General features: G+C 52.1%; 2 protein-coding genes across 10 annotated transcripts in view; one reads left to right on the top strand and one right to left on the bottom strand.

Moving 5' to 3' along the window:
• Positions 1–27,238, top strand: part of KDM2B (lysine demethylase 2B) — a 155,983-nt gene that overhangs the window by 17,149 nt on the left and 111,596 nt on the right. For 6 of the 9 annotated variants that reach the window (XM_050747866.1, XM_050747862.1, XM_050747871.1 and 3 more), the window contains 2 exons: positions 13,265–13,447; positions 13,929–14,031. In XM_050747866.1, the coding sequence (XP_050603823.1) occupies positions 13,265–13,447; positions 13,929–14,031 (286 nt within the window). Of the gene's footprint in view, positions 1–13,264; positions 13,448–13,928; positions 14,032–25,769; positions 25,835–25,883; positions 26,676–26,745; positions 27,132–27,238 lie in introns of those variants that run through there. The other 3 variants (XM_050747870.1, XM_050747869.1, XM_050747868.1) reach the window with 3 other exon arrangements.
• PSMD9 (proteasome 26S subunit, non-ATPase 9) overlaps positions 1–27,238 on the bottom strand; it is a 405,206-nt gene that overhangs the window by 355,133 nt on the left and 22,835 nt on the right. The gene's annotated exons all lie outside the window — the stretch shown is intronic.

The following is a 27,238-nucleotide window of genomic DNA, read 5'->3' as shown; positions in this document are numbered from 1 at the left end:
AAATGCAGGGAGAGGGACCAGGCGCGGTGGCGCATCCCTGGAACCCCAGCACTTTGGGAGGCCAAGGCGGGCGAATCACTTGAACTCCGGCCTCACTGCTGTTTCAAAACAGTAGAGCAGAGTCAGATTTGAACCTCTGAGCAGTGCTCTTGCTAATCAGCGCTGCCTTTGTGACATGGATGGGGAACAAAATTTAAAACCAATCCAGAAATGTGAGGATGCTGGAGAAGGTTCCAGAACTGTGATGTGGAACAGTTCTGTGCGCTCTCGGAAGAGCGGGGCTCGGGGGAGTTTGGGGTCACACCTGTGTATGTTTCACATTAGCCTTCAAGATGACTTTCAGCAGCCTCGTCCTGGCCCCGAGCCCGAGGCTCTAGGAGCTGACGGATGGAGCCTTCAAAGCAGGGGCCACGGGGCCATGGATTAAATTTCCGCAGCTGGAACCTGTTGGATGTGTGTGCAGCCCGGGAGCCAGAGCACTGATGAGCCTGGGGTGGGTGGGCGGTGGAGGGAGGGAGGCTGCTGGCCTGCCTAGGAACTCCAGGCACTGTCCCATGTGGAAAATTTCTCCTGTAACCCACTGACTTCAGGAACCCGAGAGCCCCAGCAGCGTGGATCCCTCGCTGGTCTGAAGGGCCGCTTGTCCCGGTCAGCTGCTCCAGGGATGGCTGCTCCTAAAGGCTGGGAGGGCCGCATTCCATTCTTGGCACTTACCTGTCCCCTCCCTCCCTTTGGGCCACCCGCCCCCTCCCCAGTGCCAAACCTCTTGCTTAGAGACTCAGCCCGTATGCTGGGTTCCCTTTGCCCCTGTGAAGATCAGACCGGGAAGCTGGAGGGCTCATTCTTCATCTCTCAGCTCAGGCCAAAAGGGACTGGTGGCCCCTGTCTCTTCCTCTGCCCCCACTGCCCCTGCTCCTGCCCACTTTACACATTTAAGGGAAGTGATCTGAGTATTCAGGAACTAAAACTCAGTGCCTTGCCCCTGGGAAAGGACCCAAAAATGCCCCAACGTGGTGAATTTTGAAGGGAAACCCCAGGGATCTAGGTCTGAATTCTGAGCACCCCCCACCCACTTTCTGCATCAGCCTGAGCTGCTTGTTTTGTTTTTATTTACGTGTATTTGACTAGCATCAAAGCTTCTGTTTGAGGAAAGGGTTCTGTGGTGAAGGAAGGAAAAGGTGTAAAGTCAGTTTCTTCCTGACCGAGTTTCTCCATGTTGGTCAGGCTGGTCTCAAACTCCCGACCTCAGATGATCCTCCTGCCTCAGCCTCCCAAAGTGCTGGCATTACAGGCATGAGCCACGGCACCCAGCCTGGTTGAGCTGCATTTTAAGTCTTCTTCACTCTCTGGATTCTCCCTACACCTCCTTCAACTCCTCCGGGTTGTTTGTGGAGTTGACGTGTTGAGTTGTTGACCTGCAGAGTTTTCCCCGTGTGGATTTGCCAATGTCACACTCTTGGAGCTGTCTAACATGTGCCTCTTTTTCTGTAGTTCTGTAAACTGGTAGTCGGATGTAGATGGTTGACCCGATTCAGGGTACCTCCCCTGCTATTGCATACTCTTCATTCATTCATTCATTCATTCATTCATTTCATTCATGGTTTCTGGCAGGACGCTTCATCATTGGTGCTTCTTTCTTCCATCAGGAGGCACGTAATGTTGGGTCATCTCTCTCTCTCTCTCTCTCTCTTTCCCTCCCTCTCTATGATGTCAGCAGCCATTGGTGCTCAGCACCTAGCTCCTTTAGTTCATCAGGGGCTGCAGCGTGGTGGTGGCCTAATTTTGTCATTTATTTGTCACTTATTGGCTGGAATGTATTAGGTTGGTACAAACCAATTGTGTTATTTTATTTTATTTTATTTTGAGATGGAGTTTTTTGCTCTTGTTGCCCTGGCTGGAGTGCAATGGCATGATCTCGGCTCACCACAACCTCTGCCTCCCAGGTTCAAGCGATTCTCCTGCCTCAGTCTCCCAAGTAGTTGGACTACAGGCGCCTGCCACCACGCCTGGCTAAGTTTTTGTATTTTCAGTAGAAATGAGGTTTCACTATGTTGGCCAGGCTGGTGTCAAACTCCTGACGTCGTGATTTGCCCGCCTCGGCCTCCCAAAGTGCTGGGATTACAGGCGTGAGCCACCACACCCAGCCTACTAATTGTGGTTTTTGCCATTTCTTTCTTTCCTTTTCTTTTTTTTTTTGGTCATTACTTCTTTTCTTTTTTTCCTCTCTCTCTCTCTTTTTTTTTTGAGACGGAGTCTCGCTGTGTCACCCAGGCTGGAGTGCAGTGGCCCGATCTCGGCTCACTGCAAGCTCCGCCTCCCGGGTTTACGCCATTCTCCTGCCTCAGCCTCCGAGTAGCTGGGACTACAGGCGCCCGCCACCACGCCCGGCTAGTTTTTTGTATTTTTAGTAGAGACGGGGTTTCACCATGTTAGCCAGGATGGTCTCAATCTCCTGACTTCGTGATCCACCCGCCTCGGCCTCCCAAAGTACTGGGATTACAGGCTTGAGCCACCGCGCCCGGCCTTTCTTTTTTTTTTTTTGAGACAGAGTCTTGCTCTGTCTCCCAGGCTGGAGTGCAGTGGCACGATCTTGGATCACTGCAACCTCCACCTCCTGGGTTCAAGCAGTTCTCATGCCCAGCCTCCCGACTAGCTGGGATTACAGGCAGGTGCCATTACGCACAGCTAATTTTTGTGTGTGTGTGTGTTTTTGGTAGAGATGGGGTTTCACTATGTTGGCCAGGCTGTTCTTGAACTCCCGACCTCAGGTAATTCGCTGGCCTTGGCCTCCCAAAGTATAGGGATCACAGGCATGAGCCACCGCAACTGGCCGCCATTACTTTCAATGGCAAAACTGCAATTACTCGTGTAGCAACCTGATATCTGTGGCATGAAATGTCCCCTCATCTGTTTGGAGAGGGGGCCTTCCTCTCGATGTACGAGGCTTCAAAGCCAGGGGTCCTTCTCTTACTATCACCCTGCCTCCCTGGTCCCCTTTGTTGCTATCACCCTGCCTCTCTGGGTAGTGTTCTATCATGTCTGTGTTTCCTGCTGCCCCGTGGGGGCTGGACCCCAGCTGTGTGGCATGAACAGGTGACCTGTCCATTTCTGTTTCCCTGGGGGAAGGGAGGTCCGTGAAGCCCAGGTGCCCAACAGAACTGATTTTCCTTCCTCCTCCCACCACTTCCACTCCCATTCCTACCCTTCCACAGACTGTGGCTTCCAGGGCACCTGGGGAGCTGGTTGGCGCTCCGGGTACACCAAGGAAGCTCTTCTTAGAACCAAGCCTTCAGACCTTCTGCTCCTAAGATGGTCACTTGGCCTGCCTGGGCCTCTTCCCTATACTCTTCCCCCTCTGACTTCAGCCCCAGCTGCTCCCCACAGCCCTTCCCCGGTCTGAGGCAGGCATACAGCTGAGGTAGGCCAGTCCCTAAGTCCTGACTCCCGTGTACCAGAGGCTGGGGCAAGCTGAAATGTAGTCAGTGGGGACCCTGGCTTGGCCGTGGTCTGACTGGGAGTCTTAAACACTGGCCCCAGGTGGCATCTGTGATGTGAAAAGCTGCAAAGTAGCAGAGGCCAAGAGAGTGCCTAAGAGGTACTGGGGAAGGCAGCAGTGGCAGTGGGAGGCATGGTATTGCTCAGAAAAGCAGGCTGGGCGCCGTTCATAGCTGTAGTCCCAGCACTTTGGGAGGCTGAGGCGGGCAAATCACTTGAGGTCAGGAGTTCGAGACCATCCTGGCCAATATGGCTAAACCCCGTCTGTATAAAAAATATAAAAATTAGGCCGGGTGCAGTGGCTCACGCCTGTAATCCCAGCACTTCAGGAGGCCGAGGTGGGCAAATCACTTGAGGTCAGGAGTTTGAGACCATCCTGGCCAACATGGTGAAACCCTATCTTTACAAAAAATACAAAAATTAGCTGGGTGTAGTGGCACATGCCTGTAGTCCCAGCTACTTGGGAGGCTGAGGCAGGAAAATCGCTTGAACCCAAGAGGTGGAGGCTGCAGTGAGCCTGGGCAACAGAGTGAGACTCCATCTCAAAAAAAAAAAAAAAAAAAAAAGGAAAAGGAAACACAGGCCCTCTCCATACCTGTCTGTCCTTCTGTGTTGAGCTGTGCTGCCCCAGGGCTGCTCAGGACCTACCAGGTGATTCCAGGTGGGGGTTCATCTTTTTTGTTACACATGCCCACCCAGAACCACCCCCAGGTCAGTTCTTTAGTTCACCTGCCATTTGTGAAGTTGTGTGTCAGATGGAGTCTCGCTCTGTTGCCCAGCTGAAGTGCAGTGGCGCAATCTCGGCTCACTGCAAGCTTGGCCTCCCAGGTTCAGGCCATTCTCCTGCCTCAGCCTCCCGAGTAGCTGGGACTACAGGTGCCTGCCACCACGCCTGGCTAATTTTTTTGTATTTTTTAGTAGAGATGGGGTTTCACCATATTAGCTAGGATGGTCTCGATCTCCTGACCTTGAACAGCACTAATTTCTTATTTGACAAAGAGTGAGCTCCTAGCCTGCACCAGGCTCTGTTCTAGAAATCTGGAATAGAGTAGCGATCAAGACAGGCAAGGCTCCTGCCCTCAGGGCACTCACAGAGTAGCAGAGCGGAAAGACAAGAAACAAGTAACCAAGAAATACAGTATTTAGAATGAAGCGGTATGAGGTCATCAGTGGGTGACACCTTTCTGTTTGTGAAGCTGCTAGGTAAACTGTGATTTCGTTATAGAAGGTGTTGGCCCTGTGATCTGCTTGTACCAGGCTCTGGGAGGGAGGCAAGGGGAGGGGCCAGCCCTCCCCTGTGTAAATATGTCACATTTATGGAGCCATATAGGTATACCCAGTCATTCTCTCACTAATCCTTCGATTCGTTTCCTAGGCTGCCATAACAAAGTACCACAAAGTGAGTGCCTAAAACCACAGAAATTTATTCTCTCACACTTCTGCAGGCTATAAGTCCAAAATTCAGGTGTCTGTAGGGCTACATTCCCCCTGAAGTCCCTAGGGGCGGGTCGTTCCTTGCCTTCTCTGGCTTCTAGTGGTGGCCGGCAGTGCTTAGTTCTCCTTGGCTTGTAGTTGCGTCACTCTGATCTCTGTCTCAAAATAAAAACAAAAAATTTCCCCCAGGCTAGTTATTCTTTCTTTTTTGATACTTTGACACATGCAAAATAACATTTTCAGGGTCTTAAGGTATAATTTTGTAAATTACTATATTCTCATAATTAAATATGATTAAACATTATTTAAATTGGTATCCCTTTTTTACAAAATAGGATTGCTATCTAATCTTTTTATAAATTTTTTATTTTAATTAATTAATTTATTTATTTTGAGACAGAGTCTCACTCTGTCGCCCAGGCTGGAGTGCAGTGGCATGATCTCGGCTGACTGCAAGCTCTGCCTCCCAGGTTCACACCATTCTCCTGCCTCAGCCTCCCGAGTAGCTGGGCACCCGCTACCATGCCCGGCTAATTTTTTGTATTTTTAGTACAGATGGGGTTTCACTGTGTTAGCCAGGATGGTCTCGATCTCCTGACCTTGTGATCTGCCCGCCTCGGCCTCCCAAAGTGCTGGGATTACAGGCATGAGCCACCACGCCCAGCAATTTTTTATTTTTTAAGACAGTCTCACTCTGTCACCTAGGCTGGAGTGCAGTGCCACAGCCATTGCTCACTGTAGCCTCTGCCTTCCAGGCTCAAGTGATCCTCCCAAGTAGCTGGGACTACTGGTGTCTGCCAACATGCACAGCTAATTTTTAAATTTTTTGTAGAGATGGGATCTTGACATGTTGTCCAGGTTGGTCTTGAACTCCTGGGCTCAAGTGATCCTCCTGCCCTGGCTTCCCAAAGTTTTGGGGTTACAGGTGTGAGTCACCACACCCTGCCGATTCTTGCATTCATCAAATATTTGAGTGCCACATGAATCCCAGATCCAGATGTTCTTTTGTTTTTCTTGGTCCACATTTGGACTAAGATTGAAAATAATAACTTGTGGATTGATATCTGTGTACATGTGAGACAGATATATATACCTGGGATTAAATGAGAGTGTAAAATTGTTATTTAAAGTATGTTACAGGCCCTGACGCGGTGGCTCATACCTGTAACCTCAGCACTTGGGGAAGCTGAGGCAGGAGGATCATCTGAGGTCAGGAGTTCTAGACCACCCTGGCCAACATGGTAAAACCCCGTCTCTACTGAAAATACAAAAATTAGCCAGGTGTGGTGGTGGGCGCCTGTAATCCCAGCTACTCGGGAGGCTGAGGCAGGAGAATTGCTTGAACCCGGGAGGCAGAGGTTGCAGTGAGCCGAGATTGCGCCATCGCACTCTAGCCTGGGGGACAAGAGCAAGAATTTTTCTTAAAAAAGAAAAAAAAAGTGTGTTGCAAAGGGCAAGTATCATGATATATACAAGGCATACATTTATTTGGAAACACTCCCAGATTACTTGCCATCTCTGAGACTCTCCATTTTAAAAAAGTAAAAAAGTTTTATTGAGATATAAGTCACAGACCACGCAATTCATTTCCCCCACACTTTTTTATTATTTTTTTATTATTTTTATTTTTTATTTTTTTTGAGATGGAGTCTCGCTCTCTGGCCCAGGCTGGAGTGCAGTGGCTGGATCTCAGCTCACTGCAAGCTCCACCTCCCGGGTTCACGCCATTCTCCTGCCTCAGCCTCCCGAGTAGCTGGGACTACAGGCGTCCGCCACCATGCCCGGCTAGTTTTTTGTATTGAGACAGGGTTTCACCGTGTTAGCCAGGATGGTCTCTATCTCCTGACCTCGTGATCCTCCCGTCTCGGCCTCCCAAAGTGCTGGGATTACAGGCTTGAGCCACCGCACCCAGCCTTTTTTTTTTTTTTTGAGACAGGGTCTGGCTCTTGTTGCCCAAGCTGGAGTGCAGTGGCACGATCATGGCTCACTGCACCCTCAACCTCTGACACTCAAGCAGTCCTCCCACTTCAGCCTTTGGAGTAGCTGGGACCACTGGTGTGGGTCACGATGCTTGGCCAATTTGTGTGTGTGTGTGTGGAGCTGGGGTGTCACTATATTACCCAGGCTGGTCTCAAACTTCTAGGGCCACGCGCTCCTTCCAGCTCTGTCTCCCAAAGTGTTGGGATTACAGGTGTGAGCCACCGCGGCCGGCCACGATTCACTTGTTTTTAGTATATTTACAGAGTTGTGCAACCATTATGAAAGTCAGTTTTAGAACTTTTTCATCATTCCCCAGAAGAACTCCGCACCCATTTGTATCTTGAATATGTTGTAGGGTCCTAAGCAGTCCATTCATTGGGACTAGCCAGCAACGATTTAACTGGCTGTGATGCTGGGCAAGTCCCTAAACTTCCCAGCTCCTCACATTCTCCACCTGTAGTTACAGATGAAACTGACTGACTCGGTAACACTACCCACCTGTAGGTGCTCCGCGTGCGCGTGAAGTGCATGAACTCAGTTATGTCTCAGGACAGTTCCTGGGCTGGCTGCTTTTTCCCCATGTTATAGATGAAGAAGCTGATTCCCAGAGAAGCCAAGAGCCCGAGGCACAGGCTGGAGGCTCCGCTGGGAACCGAACCCTCTAGATTTTAACAGTATGTGGGTGGGGGTGGCTCAGGTTGGCCTTCAGTGCTGACTTGCAGGACTCTGGGGTGGTGATTTTAGTGGTCTTTATCCTGTTTGCTACCTGCCCAGCAGACCCCTTTGCACAGGGAGCTTTGCAGACATGACCTTGAGGAAGATTAGGGAGGAGAGGTGGGTGGAGGTGGGAGGCTGGGCAGAGAGCAGGGAGGGTACCGGGGTTCTTTTTTTTTTTTTTCCCCTTTTGTGACAGAGTCTTGCTCTCTCGCCCAGGCTGGAGTGCAGTGGCGCCATCGCCGATCACTGCAAGCTCCGCCTCCCGGGTTCACGCCATTCTCCTGCGTCAGACTCAGGACTACAGGCGCCTGCCACCACGCCTGGCTAATTTTTTGTATATTTTAGTAGAGATGGGGGTTTCACCGTGTTAGCCAGGATGGTCTCAATCTCCTGATCTCATGATCCACCCGCCTCAGCCTCCCAAAGTGCTGGGATTACAGGTGTGAGCCACTGTGCCCAGCTGGTACTGGGGTTCTAACAGGAGGGTTTCTGCCAGGTGGGCCTTCTGGAAAGTCTGAGTGGCGCCCACCTATTCCAGGCACCTGGGTAAGGAAGGCGCTAGCCTTGCCAAGATCAAGGCCAGAATATCCAGCGAAGAACGGGGATGCCCCCTGGTGGATCTGCACTCCAGACGCTAAAACAAAAACTGTTTTCCCCTGGATCTGCTGCTTCCCAGGGTCCATGGGAGGGACCTGGCCACTGGTGTGGTCTGGAATCTTTTTTTTTTTTTTTAATTAAGACAGAGTCTCACCCTGTCGCCCAGGCTGGAGTGCAGTGGCACGGCCTCAGCTCACTGCAACCTCCATCTCCTGGGTTCAAGCAATTCTCCTACCTCAGCCGCCCCGAGCAGCTGGGATTACAGATGTGTGCCACCATACCTGGCTAATTTTTGTATTTTTAGTAGACATAGGGTTTTGCCATGTTGGCCAGATTGGTCTTGAACTCCTGACCTCAGGTGATCCACCCACCTTGGCCTCCAAAAGTGCTGGGATTACAGGCATGAGCTACCACACTTGGCCAGGTCTGGGGTCATTTTTCAACTTTAGCATGTGATCAAGATTCAGTATTTGGGGGATGGGAGAGGAACCCGGGCATTAGAATGAATTAGATTCAAATCCCAGCTCTGCCGCTTACCAATTGGGTATTCCTGGTTGAGTTAGTTGTCCAAGCCTCAGCTTCTCCTCCGTTAAATGGGTTTAATTGAAGTTCTGCTTCACAGAGCTGTGACCACGATGAACCTAACCAAGATAACGTATGTAGAGAACCCGTCTGTGCTGACACGCATAGTAAATGGTAATGGTTGTAATTGGTAGAAAGAGTCTGCTCTGGGGAGCTTGAGCCAGTTGCTTTATCTGTGGGCCTTGGTCTCCCCATTTGTAAAACAGAGACTTTTTTTTTTTTTGAGACGGAGTCTCGCTCTGTCGCCCAGGCTGGAGTGCAGTGGCCTGATCTCAGCTCACTGCAAGCTCCGCCTCCCGGGTTCCTGCCATTCTCCTGCCTCAGCCTCCCGAGTAGCTGGGACTACAGGCGCCCGCCACCTCACCCGGCTAGTTTTTTGTAGTTTTAGTAGAGACGGGGTTTCACTGTGTTCACCAGGATGGTCTCGATCTCCTGACCTCGTGATCCACCCGTCTCGGCCTCCCAAAGTGCTGGGATTACAGGCTTGAGCCACCGCGCCCGGCCGAGACTTTTTTTTTTTTTTTTGAGATGGAGTCTCGCTCTGTCGCCCAGACTGGAGTGCAATGGCGCGATCTGTGTTCACTGCAACCTCTGCCTCCCACGTTCAAGCGATTCTCCCACCTCAGCCTCCTGAGTAGCTGGAACTACAGGCACCTGCCACCACGCCCGGCTAATTTTTGTGTTCATAGTAGAGATGGGGTTTCACCATGTTGGCCAGGATGGTCTTGAACTCCAGACTTTGTGATCCGCCCGCCTTGGCCTCCCAAAGTGCTGGAATTACAGGCATGAGCCACCACGCCCGGCCAACAGAGACTATCTCACCTTGCTTTTCCAGGGTTGCTGTGAAATTTAGATCTTGAACCCAAAAGATAGAAATACCCAAGTTCGGCCGGGCGCGGTGGCTCAAGCCTGTAATCCCAGCACTTTGGGAGGCCGAGGCGGGCGGATCACAAGGTCAGGAGATCGAGACCACAGTGAAACCCCGTCTCTACTAAAAATACAAAAAATTAGCCGGGCGCGGTGGCGGGCGCCTGTAGTCCCAGCTACTCAGGAGGCTGAGGCAGGAGAATGGCAGGAACCCGGGAGGCGGAGCTTGCAGTGAGCCGAGATCGCGCCACTGCACTCCAGCCTGGGCAACAGCGTGAGACTCCGTCTCAAAAAAAAAAAAAAAAAAAAAAAAAAAAAAAAAAAAAATACCCAAGTTCTCTTACAAATGTAAGGAGTTACTTTTTTTTTTTTTTTGAGACAGAGTCTCGCTCTGTGGGCCAGGCTGGAGTGCAGTGGCCAGATCTCAGCTCACTGCAAGCTCCGCCTCCCGGATTTACGTCATTCTCCTGCCTCAGCCTCCCGAGTAGCTGGGACTACAGGCGCCAGCCACCACGCCCGGCTAGTTTTTTGTATTTTTTTTAGTAGAGACGGGGTTTCACAGTGTTAGCCAGGATGGTCTCGATCTCCTGACCTCGTGATCCGCCCATCTCAGCCTCCCAAAGTGCTGGGATTACAGGCTTGAGCTACCGCGCCCGGCCCCAGAAGTTACTTTCTTTTTTTGTTTCCTTTTTGTGGAGATTGGGGTCTCCCAGCCTCGGCAACATAATGAAACCCTATCATGCCGGGCGCAGTGGCTCATGCCTATAATCCCAGCACTTTGGGAGGCTGAGGCGGGTGGATCACCTGAGATCAAGAGTTCGAGACCAACCTGGCCAACATGGTGAAACCCCGTCTCTACTAAAAATACAAAAATGAGCCAGGTGTGGTAGTGCATGCCAATCATTCCAGCTACTCGGGCAGCTGAGGCAGGAGAATCACTTGAACCCAGCAGGCGGAGGTTGCAGTGAGCGGAGATCGTGCTACTATACTCCATCCTGGGCGACAGAGTGAGACTTCGTCTCAAACACCAACCAACCAAACAAAGAAAACCAAAACCCTGTCTCTACAAAAAATGAAAACCTAGTTGGATGTGGTGGTGCCCCACTGTACTCCCAGCTATTTGGGAGGCTGAGGCTGGAGGATCCCTTGAGCCAGGGAGGTTGAAGCTGCAGTGAGCCATGATCGTACCATTGCACTCCAGCCTGGGTGACAGAGCAAGACCCTGTCTCAAAAAAAAAAAAAAAAAAAAAAAAAAGGAGAATGGAATCTTGCTATGTTCCCCAGGCTGGTCTCAAACTCCCAGGCTCAAGCACCATCGTCCCACCTCTGCTTTTCTAAGTGCTGGGATTACACAGGATTACTTTTATTTTTCAGTTCTGACCACATGAAAGGCTATGTTTATTTATTCAACAAATATTGACCATGGGCCTGTTAGAGGGCAGGTTCAGTGAACGGGATGAGACTATTACCCATATCAACATCTAAGTTCCATGAGAGTTCTGTCTAGTTCAAGGGCCAGCATACTTTCTCTGTTAAATGCCGGAGAGTAAATACTTAAGGGTTTTCAGGACATTTGGTCTGTGTTGCAACTACTTAGCTCTGCCATTGTAGCACTGAGCCAGCCCCTATACAATATGTGAACTAATGCCTGTGGCCGTGCACCAGGAAAACTTTGTAAATGGATCTGAGAATTTGGGTTTCATATAGTTTTCATATCACAAAATAGTATTCTTTTGATTTTCTCCCTCTTAAAAAAAATGGAAAACCCCTCAAAACTTAAGCTCTTGTAGGGAAAAACAAAATCTAGGCCAGTTGCAGTGGCTCATGCCTGTAATACCAGCACTTTGGGAGGCCGAGGTGGGCGGATCACTTGAGGTCAGGAGTTCAAGACCAGCCCGACCAACATGGCGAAACCCCATCTCTACTAAAAATATAAAACTTAGCCAGGTGTGGTAGCACATGCCTGTAATCCCAGCTACTTGGGAGGCTGAGGCATGAGACTTGCTTAAATCTGGGAGGCGAAAGTTGCAGTGAGCTGAGATCACGCCACTACACTCTAGCCTGGGTGACAGAGTGAAAAAAAAAAAGTTAAAAAATTCTTCTGGGTAGGCCGGGCGCGGTGGCTCAAGCCTGTAATCCCAGCACTTTGGGAGGCCGAGACGGGCGGATCACGAGGTCAGGAGATCGAGACCATCCTGGCTAACACGGTGAAACCCTGTCTCTACTAAAAAATACAAAAAACTAGCTGGGCGCGGTGGCGGGCGCCTGTAGTCCCAGCTACTCCGGAGGCTGAGGCAGGAGAATGGCGGGAACCCGGGAGGCGGAGCTTGCAGTGAGCTGAGATCTGGCCACTGCACTCCAGCCTGGGCAGCAGAGCGAGACTCCGTCTCAAAAAAAAAAAAAAAAAAAATTCTTCTGGGTAACACAAGGATAGGCCGTAGGCTGGATTTGGCCCTTGGGCTGTCATCATATGGTGGCCTTTGGTTGGTTTAACCTGTAACCTGTTGAGGTGGCTGTGAACAAATGTGGTCACTGGCTTCTTGGGATTTTCTTTTTTTTTTTTTCTGAGACAGAGTCTCGCTCTGTCGCCCAGGCTGGAGTGCAGTGGCCGGATCTCAGCTCACTGCAAGCTCTGCCTCCCAGGTTCACGCCATTCTCCTGCCTCAGCCTCCCAAGTAGCTGGGACTACAGGCGCCCGCCACCTCGCCCGGCTAGTTTTTTTGTATTTTGTAGTAGAGACGGGGTTTCACCGTGTTAGCCAGGATGGTCTCGATCTCCTGACCTCGTGATCCGCCCGTCTCGGCCTCCCAAAGTGCTGGGATTACAGGCTTGAGCCACCGCGCCCGGCCGGGATTTTCTTGTTTGTTTATATATGTCTTTCCTTTTCTTTCTGTCCTTTTTTTTTTTTTTTTTTTTTTTTTTAAGACAGTCTTGCTCTGTCGCCCCGGCTGGAGTGCAGTGGCACCATCTCAGCTCACTGCAACAACCTCTGTCTCCTGGGTTCAAACAAACCTCCTGCCTCAGTTTCTCGAGTAGCTGGGACTATAGGCGTGAGCCACCATGCCTGGCTATTTTTTGTATTTTTAGTAGAAACATGGTTTCACTATGTTGACCAGTCTGGTCTCGAACTCCTGACCTCAGGTGATCCGCCCTCCTCGGCCTCCGAAAGTGCTGGGATTACAGGCATGAGCCACCATGTCTGGCTGTCTTCGGATTTTTAGTAGAGGGAGGGTTTCACCATGTTGACCAGCCTGGTCTTAAACTCCTGACCTCAGGTGATCCATCTGCCTCGGCCTCCCAAAGTGCTGGGATTACAAGCTTGAGCCACCACGCCCAGCCACCCGGGCCCCGTTAGGTAACTTTTGAGGTCATTGTGGACTGGCGTGGAGGCCATGGTGGTGCAGGGAAGCGGGTGAGTGGGAGACAGATCCAGGAAGGAAAGCCAACAGGGCGAGGTAATTGAACAGACGAGAAGAGGGGTGAGGACTGTAGGGAACTGTGGAGGAGCAGCTTTTGTTTAGTGAGGGGCTCCCACGAAGGATCTGGAGCCTCAAGCTTGCAGGAACAACCAGCGTGTGGCTTCCGCCCCCAGGGAGTCGGCGGCTTGTGGACGTGATGGATGTGAACACCCAGAAGGGCACAGAGATGAGCATGTCCCAGTTTGTGCGTTACTACGAGACGCCTGAGGCCCAGCGGGACAAGCTGTACAACGTCATCAGCCTAGAGTTCAGCCACACCAAGCTGGAGCACTTAGTCAAGCGTCCGACTGTGGTAGGTCCGGGGCCCAGGTACCCTCCCCAGATACCTTCTACCTCATCTCCTTCCCTGTCCCCCTGCCACCTGGCCTGTGCCTTGCAAAAAGGCTCATGTGGGTGTGGCTGACTGGGCTTGGCAGGCATAGGGGTGACTAAGGTTGGTAACATGGTTTGTAGAGACAGGGATCTTGCTGTGTTGCCCAGGCTGGCCTTGAACTCCTGGGTTCAAGTGATCCTCTCACCTTATCCTCCCAAAGCGCTTGGATTAGAGGTATAAGCTACCATGCCTGACCCCCAGCAACTCTTTCATTTCCTGTTGGAGAGACTCAGTTTTCCCTTCTACAAAGTGGGGTTCCTGTCATCCCTGCCCTTCTTTCCTCCCATGTTGGGACTATGGAGCTCACACTGGCGGGCCCAAGGGCTCCCCAGGGAGAAGGGGTGTTTGTGTCTGGCTCGGCAGTGGAGAAATGCAGTGCTGATGCTGGTCTGGCTTTCAGGTAGACCTGGTGGACTGGGTGGACAACATGTGGCCCCAGCATCTGAAGGAGAAGCAGACAGAAGCCACGAATGCCATTGCAGAGATGAAGTATCCGAAAGTGAAGAAGTAAGACCGCCTGGCTGCTGGCCAGAGCTCGGAAGGGTGACCCCCAGGCTTGGGGAGGTGGGAAGGAGGCTCCTGGCCATCAATGAAGGCTTGAACGTCACGAACGCTCCCGCTCAGAACTGAAGGACTGTGCCTGTGGGGGCACAGCTGGGACGGGAGGGACGGGGTCCTTCGTGTGTGCCTGTTGGCTGCAGGGGCTCTGATCTCTGCTCTGGGACCAGCTCCCCTGGGGATCTGTGATCTGAGGAGGAGTAATGACAGACACCTCTGCATCGGTGTGTGTGTCTGTACGCAAGGGCACAACTGTGCATGCTTTTGTGCACTCCCTCCGTGAGACTGTGTCCTGGGAGTGGGCATTTTTGGGGAACCTGCCCACATTGGATGCTTTGGTTTTGGTGAGCAATGGGGAAAGACCTGGTGTTCTTTTCTTCCTTGGTGTTGAGACCTTGGAGCTCGTACCCAAAAGAACCTTTCCCAAATATAGTCCAGGGGCCACCTACTCACCTGACACACCTTAGACGGTGCCCTCTGAGCAGGAGGTTGGCTCTGGGTGGAGAAGTTTACCACGGTTTGTTTGTTTATTTATTTATTTACTTTCTGAGACAGAGTCTTGCTCTGTCTCCCAGGCTGGGGTGCAGATGTCAGCTCACTGCAACCTCCGCCTCCTGGGTTCAAGCAATTCTCCTGCCTCAGCCTCCCGAGTACAGGTGTGAGTCACGGCGCCCGGCCAACCACGGTTTAATAGCAAAGATATCACAACATGTGGCATGACCAGCAAGTCCTGAGACTGATTATTTAACATGGGCTGTAGCATCTTTGAGCCCCTCCATGTTCAAGGACTTGAGTAACAGAACTTTTGGGAAGAGGAAGTCACCTTTGGGGCTTCCAGCTCTGTTTCCAACTCTGAAAGGGGAAAGAGGCCAGGTGTGGTGGCTCGCACCTGTAATCCCAGCACTTTGAGACCAGCCTGACCAACATGGTGAAACCCCGTCTCTACCTAAAATACAAAAATTGGCCGGGTGTGGTGGCACACGCCTGTAATTCCAGCTACTCAGGAGGCTGAGGCAGGAGAATCTCTTGAAGCTGGGAGGCGAAGCTTGCAGTGATCGAGCCATTGCACTCCAGCTTGGGCGACAGAGCGAGACTCTGTCTCAAAAAAAAAAAAAAAAAAAAACCAAAAAAGGGGGAAGGGGACACAAGCTGTCCCAGGCAGAGCGATTGCTTTGGGCTTCCTCGAAGAGTTGGAGTTGGCGCTGGCGGCCTGAATCCATTAGCATCTCTCTGTTCAGCTCTACTGCCAGGAATGCCCCCAGGAGCTTCAAGGCTGTGAACTTTTCATTCACTCAGCCCTTAATTCAGTGCATAGTGAGTGCAGACTGCGTGCCAGACTTTGTAAGGGAGGCCAGCAAGCTGGCCCTTGGGCTTCTCAAGGTTTTGCTTTCAAGCTCTCTCTCTCTCTTTCTGTAATTACTTTGTAGGCATTTTTCCTCCCCTTCAAGCTGAAGCTCCATCTACGCCTTGGATCTGGGCTGCATCAAAGGCAGAGACTGGGCTCGAGGTGGGGAGGGAGCAGGACTTGTTTTCAGTTCCATTCTGTTTGGATTCAGTTGCAGCAAAATTGACAGAGCTCCTGGGATGGGGAAGTAAAAAGATGAACAAGACTACAAGCCCCTACCCTCTGGAGAACATGCTGTGCCTGAGGGGCCTGAGGTGCGGCTCCAGTCATGGGAGGGGAACAGGAACTAGAGGAATCCCATTTGGCTGGTGTCATCATGGGACATTCCCTTCTTGGAGGGGATATTCCCTTCTTGGAGGGGACGTTCTGCCTGAGCTTCAAATGACAGAGGAGGCCAGGTGTGGTGGCTCACATCTGTAATCCCAGCACTTTGCGAGGCCAAGAGGGGGCGAATCACCTGGGGTCAGGAGTTCGAGACCAGCTTGGCCAACATGGCGAAACCCCATCTCTACAAAAAAAAAAAAATTAGCCAGGTGTGGTGGTGGGTGCCTGTAGTCCCAGCTGCAGGAGGCAGGAAAATTGCTTGAACCTGGGAGGTGGAGGTTACAGTGAGTTGAGATGGCATCACTGCACTCTAGTCTGGGTGACAGAACAAGACTCCGTCTCAAAAAAAAAAAAAAAAAGACAAAAAGGCCAGGTGTGGTGGCTCATGCCTGTAATCCTAGCACTTTTAGAGTCTAAGGTGGGCGGATCATGAGGTCAGGAGATTGAGACCATCCTGGCTAACACGGTGAAACCCTATCTCTACTAAAAAAAAAAAAAAAAATTAGCTGGGTGTGGTGGCAGGCGCCTGCAGTCCCAGCTACTTGGGAGGCTGAGGCAGGAGAATGGTGTGAACCCAGGAGGCGGAGCTTGCAGTGAGCCGAGAACGCGCCACTGCAGTCCAGCCTGGGCGACAGAGCGAGACTCCGTCTCAAAAAAAAAAAAAAAAAAAAAAAAAAACAAAAGGCAAAAAAACAAATGACAGAGGAGACGGGAGAGAAGTGAAAAAGACCCTGAGAAAAGGCTGTGGGACTCAGAGATTATTAGTTGGAGGCAGATGATGGCTCATTGATGGATTGAGCTGATGGTTCATTGATTGGTTGATTGATTGATTCATTCGTTCAGCACCTGTGTCTTGAGCTCCTGATTGGTGCTGAGTACTGGGGTTTATAGTGGGGAGAAAACCAGAAGAGGTTCCTGCTCTCCTGGAGCCTACACAGTGTATGGGGGAGACAGATGTAAATCCAGTAATCACAGAAACAGATGGGAACCTGCAGCTGCGATGAGGCCCACAGTGCCCCAGAGCTGGTACTAGGGGAGGAGATTCACCCACTCAAGGTGGTCGGGGAAGGTGTTCTGAGCTAGGGTCTGAAGACTGAGCAGGGTTACTTAGGTGAAGAAGGTTGGGAGGGCTTTCCTGGCTGTGTGTAGTCGACTTGGGATGGTGGGGAAGGGCAGGGGACCTGTGGAAGGAAGGCCAGTGGGGCTGGAACAGAGGCAGTGAATGCAGGGTGGGTGCGGGGTGGGCCAAGCAGAACAGAGGGGCTGCATTTCCTGTAAGAACAGCTGGAATCCTCTCCAAGATTTTGAGCAGAGAGAAATGTGTTCAGGTTTGCATTCTGCAGGTCCTCCTGTTGCTATGGGGATTGGAGGGTGTGGGGGCACGTGAACATGAGGAGGCCATGGCATGGTGTGGAATTGGGAGTGATGGGCAGGGAGAGGGGAGGGGATGAGGGTCCAACCGGACGTGGATTTAGGAATGCAAAAGAGACTGCATTGGGTGACATAGGTTTCAGTTTCATAATTAATGCCTACCTTGCCTTCCTGAGATACTCAGCATATTCTGCACTTTATTGAAAGATTCCTTTAAATAGTAAGCTCTATTAATATATTTAGGATCCTATCTAATTACCAAAAAAAAAAAATGAGGCTCACACACTCCCGGGTTTTTTTTAACGGTTGTCTGTCACCGTGCACATACTGCCAGTTTTCTAGGACCATTTGTCTCGGGGTTGAATTGTGTGGCAAATAGATCTACAGATCTATTCGATGGCCGTCAGTGGCCATGGGAACTGGTTAGAGGATTTGAACCTCGTTAGGAAGGAAATTGTCATCTTGGAAATAGTCCATTTGTTTTGCTGAAAAGAATACCGATTTCAGTTAATAAGCAGGGTAAAAAATCCCACCATGATGAAGTCCTCCGGGATCACAAAACAGTTCTGTGGAATTTAATTAAAATGACATTGTTTCTAGAAATCACGGAGCTTTCATGCTGGAGGCCCTGAAGGGTAGAGATGGCTGTCAGCAGGGAAGGACTGCAGTAGGGAAGAGAGAGGTGACACAGACACACGACTGCTTCCCCACCCAGCTCCAGGACTTTTGGTGATGGGCTTAGGATTTTATTTATTTATTTTTATTTTTTTAGAGGGAGTCTCACTCTGTTGCCCAGGCTAGAGTGCAGTGACACGATCTCGGCTCACTGCAACCTCTGCCTTGCCTCTGGGGTTCAAGCGATCCTCCTACCTCAGCCTCCCAAGTAGGGATTACAGGCGTCTGCCACCATACCCAGCTAATTTTTGTATTTTCAGTAGAGTCAGGGTTTCACCATGTTGGCCAGGCTGGTCTCAAACTCCTGACCTCAGATGATCTGCCTGCCTTGGCCTCCCAAAGTGCTGGGATTACAGGCGTGAGCCACCACACCTGGCCGATTTTTTTTTTTTTTTTTTTTTTTTTTTTTTGTGGGGGACGGAGACTCGCTGTGTTGCCCAGGTTGGAGTGCAGTGGTGCGATCTCAGCTCACTGCAACCTTCACCTCCTGGGTTCAAGCAATTCTCCTGCCTCAGCCTCCCGAGTAGCTGGGACTACAGGTGTGCACCACCACACCTGGCTAATGTTTGTATTTTTAGTAGAGATGGGGTTTCACCATGTTGGCCAGACTGGTCTTGAACTCCTGACCTCAGGTGATGCACAAGCCTTGGCTTCCCAAAGTGCTGGGATTACAGGTGTGAGCCACCTCTGCCTGGCCAGGAATCTTTTTGTTTACTTGTTTTTTATTTTTTAGAGACAGAGTCTTGCTTTGTTGCCCAGGCTGCAGTGCCGTGCATAATCCTAGCTTACTGCAGCCTCAGACTCCCAGGACTCCTCCTACCTCAGCCCCCTGAGTAGCTAGGACTATAGGTGTGTACCTGGCTTTTTTTTTTTTTTCCGAGACAAGGTCTCTCTCTGTTGCCCAGGCTGGAGTGCAGTGGCGTGTTTGTGGGTCGCTGCAACTTCCTCCTCCCAGGCTCAAGCAGTCCTCCCCTCTCAGCCTCTCGAGCAGCTGAGACCATAGGCACACACTACCACGCCTGGCTAATTTAGTTAGATATGGGGTTTTGCCATGTTGCCCAGGCTGGTCTTGACCTCCTGGACTCAAGTGGTCCACCCACCTTGGCCTCCCAAAGTGCTGGGATTACAGAATGGGGTGTGCCACTACTCCTGGCCTAATTTTGTGTGGTTTTTTTTTAGACGGAGTTTTGCTCTGTCGCCAGGCTGGAGTGCAGTGGCATGATCTCGACTCACTGCAACCTCCGATTCCGTGGTTAAGTGATTCTCCTGCCTAAGCCTCCTGAGTAGCTGGGATTACAGGCACACGCCACCATGCCCAGCTACTTTTTGTATTTTTAGTAGAGATAGGGTTTCACCATGTTGGCCAGGATGGTCTCGATCTCCTGAACTCGTGATCTGCCCACCTTGGCCTCCCAAAGTGCTAGGATTACAGGCATGAGCCACCGTGCCTGGCTGATATTTTTAAAAATTAAAAAAAAATTTTTTAATTTGTAGAGATGGCAGTGGGGGGATCTCTCTGTGTTGCCCAGGCTGGTCTTGAACTCCTGGCCTCAAGTGATCCAGATTGTTGCAAATATGGATGTGAGCCACTGTGCCCAGATGGCTTAGGATTCAATGTTTTTCTTTTCTTTTTTTTTTTTTTTTTTTTGTTTTTGAGAAAGAGTTTCACTCTGTCACCCAGGCTGGAGTGCAGTGGTGAGATCTCAGCTTACCGTAACCTCCACCTCTGGGGTTCAAGCGATTCTCCTGTTTCAGCCTCCCAAGTAGCTGGGATTACAGGCTCCTGCCATTACGCCCAGCTAATTTTTATGTTTTTGGTAGAGATAGGGGTTTTGCCATGTTGGCCAGGCTGATCTCGAACTCCTGACCTCAAGTGATCCACCTGCCTCAGCCTCCCAAAGTGCTGGGATTACAGGTGTGACCCAGTGTGCCCAGCCTCAGTGATTTTCAGCTGAGATACTTAAAAAGGGGTAGGAGTGATAGGAGTCGAGTGGGGGTAGTTGCACCTTCATGAAGACAGAAGATTTGCAAGGAGTTATGTTATTCTATTAGTTCTCTTATGTGCAAGACATGATTCTATGTAGTAGTGGGTGGACTTCAGTGCATAAAGCCAAGTCCCATTCTCGTGGAGCGTACATTGTGGTGGGAAAAGAGACAGGAAAGCAAATGAGGGATAATTTAGGAGGTGTAATGGTCATGGAGAAACATAAAGCAGGAAAAAGGATTGGGCTGAATGAAAGCTGAAGACAAGGTGCATCTCTGCCAATGACCTTTTTCTTCATCTGTACCCTGCAGAAATGCATTGGATGTATAGAACCATTTGTCTCGGAAAATTCCTTATAACCATATAGACAGTGACTGTTATTTGGGAGTATTCCTGCATTAGTTGCTTATTGCTGCATAATTATTCTAAAACTTCAGAGCTTAAGAAAACTTTTAGCAGCTTAACATCAAATATTATCTCACAGTTTCTGTGGTTCAGGAATCCGGGAACAACTGAGCTGGGTGGTTCTGGCTTAGGGTTTTATGAACTTATGTCAAGATGTAGGCCTTGGCCGTGTGTGGTGGTCACGTCTGTAATCACAGCACTTTGGGAGGCCAAGGCGGGTGGAGCGCTTGAGCCCAGGAGTTCAAGACCAGCGTGGGCAACATAGTGAGAAATGTTGTGGTGGGGCAATGATGTAGGCCTGGGCTGCAGTCAGCTGAAGGCTCTATGGGCTGGAAGATCTGCTTCCAAGGTGGTGCATCCCCATGGCTGTTGGCAGGAGGCCTCAGTTCCTTACCACATACAGCTCTCCATAGGGCTGCTTGAGTGTCCTCATGACATGGCAGTGGGTTCCCCACAGTGAATGGTTCAAAAAACACCAAGGAGGAAGCCACAGTGCCTTTTATGACCTAATTTTGAAAGTCACGTATTGTTTGCTCCTACCATATTCTGTTAATTAAAAGTAAATCACTAAGTCCAGCTCGTACTCAAGGGGAGGAGAATTTAGCTGTGCCTCTCTAAGGGAGGTATATCAAAGCATTTGTAGACATGTTTCAAAGCCTCCACAGTTCCCTAGTTCTATGACACGGGCTCACCATTTTCATTTAGCACTGTTGGGTTTTGTGATGGATTCCAGAAATGGATTAGTGAGTCTCCTCCCCTCCTTTGCTCCTGTTTCGAATACAGGGTTTGTAGAAATCAAGTTTCTTGGTGGAATGAAGATATGCTGTGGTCTGATAAGCAGTAAAGGAGCTCAAAAGCCCAGCAAAATGGGGACCCCACATAAAGCATAGGTTTGGCCCCCAGATAATTGATAATGGAGTGCGTTCTCTTCCCCGTGTACTTTCTGGGGGTGGCAGGAGGAACAGGGGAAATTGCTGGGAGTGAGAACCTGACACACAGAGAAGAGGAAACAGAGGCATTGGGCTGGGCACGTTTTGGCATTTTGGGGCACATTTTGTGTACATTTTGGGGCCTCTGCTACTGTCTCACTCCAGCAAACCTTTCTTTTCTTTTCTCTTTTATCCATAGGACTCTGCTTGATAAATACAATTTCCCTCCCTCCCTTTCTCCCTCCCTCCCTCCCTTCCTTCCTTCCTTCCTTTTTTTCTTTGAGACAGGGGCTGTCTCTGTTGCCAAGGCTTCAGTGCAGTGGCATAATCACAGCTCACTGCAGCCTCAGAGTCCTGGGCTCAAGGCATCCTCCTCCCTCAGCTTCTGGAGTAGCTGGGACTACAGATGTATGCCACTACCCCTGGCTTATTTATTTATTTATTTATTTTTGGAGACGGAATCTCGCTCTGTCGCCCAGGCTGGAGTGCAGTGGCCGGATCTCAGCTCACTGCAAGCTCCGCCTCCCGGGTTTACACCATTCTCCTGCCTCAGCCTCCCGAGTAGCTGGGACCACAGGCGCCCGCCACCTTGCCCGGGTAGTTTTTTGTATTTTTTTTTTTTTTTTATTAGCCAGGATGGTCTCGATCTCCTGACCTCGTGATCCGCCTGTCTAGGCCTCCCAAAGTGCTGGGATTACAGGCTTGAGCCATTATTTATTTATTTATTTATTTAGAGCGGAGTTTCGCTCTTGTTGCCCAGGCTGGAGTGCAATGGCATGATCTCTGCTCACTGCAGCCTCCACCTCCTGGGTTCAAGCGATTCTCCTGCCTCAGCTTCCCGAGTAGCTGGGATTACAGGCATGTGCCACCATGGCTGGCTAATTTTGTATTTTTAGTAGAGACAGGGTTTCTCCATGTTGGTCAGGCTGGTCTCGAACTCCCCACCTCAGGTGATCCACTTGCCTTGACCTCTCAAAGTGCTGGGATTACAAACTCAAGTCACTGCACCTGGCCCATCCTCTTGAATGTAGGGGTTTCTTCTTCTACAATGTAGGGGTCCTGCCATTTCTGCCCTGCCTTCTTCCTATGCTGTGGGGGAGACAGAGCCCACAGTGGATATGGAAGAGGGTTCACAGGTGGGCAGTTGTCTATGTGGCTGCATTGGAATTCTGGCATCCTCTACCTTTTTTTTTTTTTTTTGGGACAGAGTCTCACTCTGTTGCCCAGACTGGAGTGCCAGCGGTGTGATCTTGGCTCACTGCAATCTCTGCCTCCTGGGTTCCAGTGATTCTCCTGCTTCATCCTCCTGATTTAGCTGGGACTACAGGCATGCACCACCACACCTGGCTAATTTTTTGTGTTTTTTTAGTAGAGACAGGGTTTCACCATGTTGGCCAGGCTGGTCTTGAACTACTGACCTCAAGTGATCTGCCCACCTTGGCCTCCCAAAATGCTGGGATTGTAGGTGTCAGCCACTGCACCCGGCCCTCATCCTCTACTTTTCAATCCACCCTCCTTCACATCTGTATAGGGCTTTTATGTCTACATTGCACATTGACCCTTAACCTCAAGACCTACTCTTGCATCAGCCGTGTTTGCTAGCATTATAAATGATCATCACTGTGTAATATGTCAGATAGGGAAACTGACCTGGCACAGGGAGGATCCTGTAGGGCATGCACTAGACCCCAGGCCTTTGGATTCCTGACTTTTTCTCTCAACTGCTCTACCTTTAAAAGAGGAACAAAGAAAGCCAGCATTCCTGTATGTATGGACCAAGGCACTGTGATTGACACTTGGCATGCATATTTCAATACTGGAGGCAGGGGTTACTATCCTCATTTTATAGACAAGGAAACTGAGGTTCATAGTGGTTCAATGCAGGTAATGGGTGAGTACAAGGTAGTAGGGTTAGGTGAGGTACGGTGGCTCATGTCTGTAATCTCAGCACTTTAGGAGGTCCCGGTGGGTGGATTGCTTGAGGCCAGGAGTTCAAGACCAGTCTGGCCAACACAGCAAAACCCCGTCTGTACTAAAAATACAAAAATCAGCCGAGTATAGTGTTGTGGCCCTGCAGTGCTACTTGGGAAGCTGAGGCTTGAACTCGGGAGACGGAGGTTGCAGTGAGCTGAGATCATGCCACTGCGCTCCAGCTTGGGCAAAAGAGCAAGACTCTGTCTCAAGAAACAAGCAAAAAAATGCATTAGGGGCTGGTGAGGCTTGTGGATAACTGAGAAATTCCTTTAAAAATAAAAAACAAACTGCTGGCCAAACCAAGTGCTTCTGGGGCCTGGTGCGGCCCATGAAGACACCAGTTAGAGGCCCCTGGTTAGCGGGACTCTCAGTTCAGAAAGGTGGAAGACCAGTCCAATGTCACAGAGCCCAGTGGAGTAATTATAGGGTTGCTGCAGGGTGCTACGGTTACACCGATGAATCGGATATGGTCCCTGCCATCAAGGAGCTGAGGCATTTGTGACTAAAAATATAATTATCTCATTTGGATAGCCTGGTCCAGCCATCAGGACTGGACCTAGCTCATTTAACACCACATCCTTTTCTTTCTTTCTTTCTCTCTTTCTGTCTTCCTCTCTTCCTTTCGTTCCTTTTGTTCCTTTCTTTCCTTTCTTTCGAGAGGGTCTCCTATGTCACCCAGGCTGGAGTGCAGTGGCGCAGTCATGATTCATGGCAGCCTCGACCTTGTGAGCTGAAGCAATCCTCCCACCCCAGCCTCGCTGGTAGCAGGGACTACAGGCGGGCACCATTATGTTGGTTGTCTTAAGGGTGAAACGAGATCACGCATGTAAACAGCTATTATTATTATTAGCACTTGGTAATTAGAACCTATTAATTAATATTGCTCAGTAGTCCCTGTGGCTGGGCTTTGGAGAAAGAATGGAGAGGCTGGAATCTGCCCCTGCAGAGGCCATGAGACCATCACCAGCCCCCTTGTGGTTTGGAAGAAGGGTGTGGGACAGGCTGGGAGGAGGGCGGAGACTCTGGTGACCTGGAGAGTAGGACTCGTGATTTGAGCAGGATGACCACCTGCAGCCGGAGGTTAGTGGTGGGGTTTGGCTGTAACCTCTGGACTCCTCCTAGAGTTGGGGTGTGTCAGGTAGACCTAATAGGGGGAAGGCTGAGGGACTGGGAGACAGGCTGCCTGGGTGAGCACTGCCTCTGATAGGCTGGAGACCCAAACTGGAGGCTGGACCCGAACTCGAGGCTGGAGTCACAAGCCTTCCTGTTCTTAGCTGAAAACAGGAAGAATCCTGGAATGACTTTCTAGGGTTGTTGTGAAGTTTGGATTAAGTAATCCAGGTACCATAGTTTGGATGATGCGGTGAATATGTATTTTATCTCAAAGGATTCTCTCAACCATGCTATGATGTGGGGTACATAGTCACTAAGCCACCAGGCAGGGGAAGGGGCGGTAAAATAACATCTTAGAATGCAGAGTTGAACTTCAGTGCCGAGCAGTAAGGATGCTGCTCAGAGAGGGGAAATGAATTGCCTAAGGTCACACAGCGCGTGGGCCTTGAGGTCAGGGCCGCTTCCCCCTTCTCAGCGCTGCCATACTCGGGATCCCACTCTCCCCCACGGCCCCTAGCTCGGGTCCTTTCTATGGCTGTGTCTGGAGGGGCCCATCTTAGGAAGGTGGCTTTGCTGGCCGTCACCCGCTGTGGAACACGGGGCACAGGGGGGTGGGGAGAGCTGGCCCTACACCCCCACCGGCCGGGCGAGGGGCGTCTCCTGGTGCTGGCCCGCGCTGCTTCCCCGTCGCCCCGCGGCCTCCCTCCGCCTCCCTGGCGGCCCGGCGCCGCGGTGTTCAGTTTCAGCGCGGGCATGAGCGCAGGCAGCGCCGGGCTCCCCGCGGAAGGAAGGCAGCGAGTGGGGGCCCCGCGTCCTCGTCCTCGGCCGGGGCCTGGCAGCGCCGTGGAGGGTGCTCGGCTAGCATTGCCGCCGGGAGCGGGGCCGGGCGCGCGTCGAGCCTCCGCCGCCGAAGGGGACACCCGGGAGCCGAAGGGGACGCCCGGGAGCCGCCGCCGCCGCCGCCGCCGAGGGTAACCGCGGGCCGCGCTGCCCGGGCGCCCCCTCCTTTGTGGCGCTGCGAGGGGCGGGTGTGGGTGGCCTCCCGCCCGCGGGCTACAGGGCCGGCGTCGCGGAGCGGCTCTTTGTGTCTCCCCGGGTCGGGTGCGAGTGTGCGGCGCGCTCTTGGCACCTCCCGCGCCCTTCGGGTGCCAGCGTTCCGGGGCCCCTCCCGGCCCTTTCTCCACGGGGAGGCCTCCCGAGCCACCGGGGGAGTTAAGCCAAGTTGGAGGGAAAAAGGTGGGGCGGGGTCGCCCCGCCTCCGCAGCCCCCAGGCAGCGCCCCAAAGTTGGTGCTGCAGGTGCAGCGACCCTCCTGCCGCCCTCCTCCCCGCTGGCCTGGCCCTGGCAGGCGGGAATCCCCAAAGGCTCCGTTCGGGGGCTCCCGATGATCTGCCGCCAACTTGGAGGGTGCCTTGCTGCACAGAAGCCACCTGAGCTGGGGGCGGCCGGGGGCGGCCGAGGCCCAGGCGGAAGCCGGGCTAGCCGGCTGGCCGTGGGGAGAGCTTAGCGGCCGTGGCACTGAGCCGGGGTGCCCATGTGACTGCGGTGTGCTTGGGAAGAGGAAGCTGCAGAGGTCAGTGCAAAGGCGTCACGCCAGAGCGAGCGAGCAAGCCAGCCAGGGGGGAGCCCCGGAGCCAACGCGGGACGGGAGCGGGGGTGGCCTGCCGGCCGCAGGGGCCGGACAAAGCCGCGCTGTCCCAGCCACCCTGGCTCCCCTAATGCCTGCGATGGCAGGGTGGGAGGGGCGGCCAGGCTTGGCGGCCAGGAAATGAGGGACACCGGGAGGAGGGGCCTCTCCAGGAGAGGCAGGTCTGGAAGAGGCGGCCCCAGCTCCCCTAGGGGCCTCTGGATGCTGGAGGGTGACCCAGAGGGCACATCAGACACAGATTCAACTTGGAGAACTTTCCCTGCACACTGCAGCCAGCTTGCAGCGATTCTTTTCTGCACGTGCTGGGGAGGTCACGGTTGCGGGGAGCTGGAGGATGGCAGGGTGGGGGTGACTTGGTTAGCCAGGCAGCCTTGGGGCCTGCAGCCCAAGAGGCGAGCTCCTGTCCTCTCCTCTCTGCTGTGGGTACCCGCGGGCATCCAGCTGCCGACAAGAGAAGCACGTTCTCCGGGCTCCGCCCCGCACATACTTAGATTGTTTTCCCTAGACTGTGTTCAGCTGAGGCCTGGAGGGGGTGGAAACCAAGGTTAGATTAAAAAAAGAAAAAACAAAAAACAAAAACCCCAAGTCGAAGAGATGGTTTTAGGGAAATGAGGACTAATATTTTGAAGTGGTGCTTAGAGAGAAGAGGCCAGTGTGGTCCGTGGGGGTGGGGTGGGTGAGGGCTTCAGGAACCCCCTTTCCTTGGAGAGAAGAGGATCACCCAGGCCTTCAGGCGGGGACCCCGCTGGGCCCAGCCGGCCTACAGGTGAGGACGGTGTGGAGCCCAGCGTCGGGACTTTGACCACCCCATTGCCAGCTCCGCAGCCCGCGCCTGTCTTCGTGACAGCCTGCGTCCTGTGCTGTCAACTACACCCCTCCGATGGGGTTGCTAGGCAGCGGGGCTCTGATGTGCTGGAAGGCCTTCTGATTTGTCAGCCTCCTGCAGACACATGGTTAAGGCTCCTTCCAGCCTATGGGGAGGAGGGACGCGGGCACGCCGCCTGCATACTGCTGAGCCCCCGGTCCACCTGAAAGCGAGGTGCAAAAGGCAGCCAGAGGGAGGGGGCACCTGGAGCCCTCCTCCTTCTAACCAGCTCAGCCCCACTCCCCGCATTATCTCCACTCGTGCCGGGCGCGCTGTTGGCTCCTCCCTGTCCGTCCCCGCCCCATTTCTTCCCTCTTCCCCAAACCATGGAAAGGCAAAGTGCAGCGGGGAAAAGAGGTCAGTGGGGTAAGCATGTGTTGCGGGCTCCCGAGGTGCCAAGGTGCGTGGGCGTGAGTGGTGGGGAGGCTGCCCATCCATGCCACCCGGGGCTCTTGTGGGAAGGG

Source organism: Macaca thibetana, chromosome 11, assembly GCF_024542745.1.
Source record: "Macaca thibetana thibetana isolate TM-01 chromosome 11, ASM2454274v1, whole genome shotgun sequence".
NCBI classification, from domain to species: domain Eukaryota; kingdom Metazoa; phylum Chordata; class Mammalia; order Primates; family Cercopithecidae; genus Macaca; species Macaca thibetana.
Note: the sequence above shows the minus strand (reverse complement) of the source record. Positions and strands in the feature narration are given on the sequence as shown.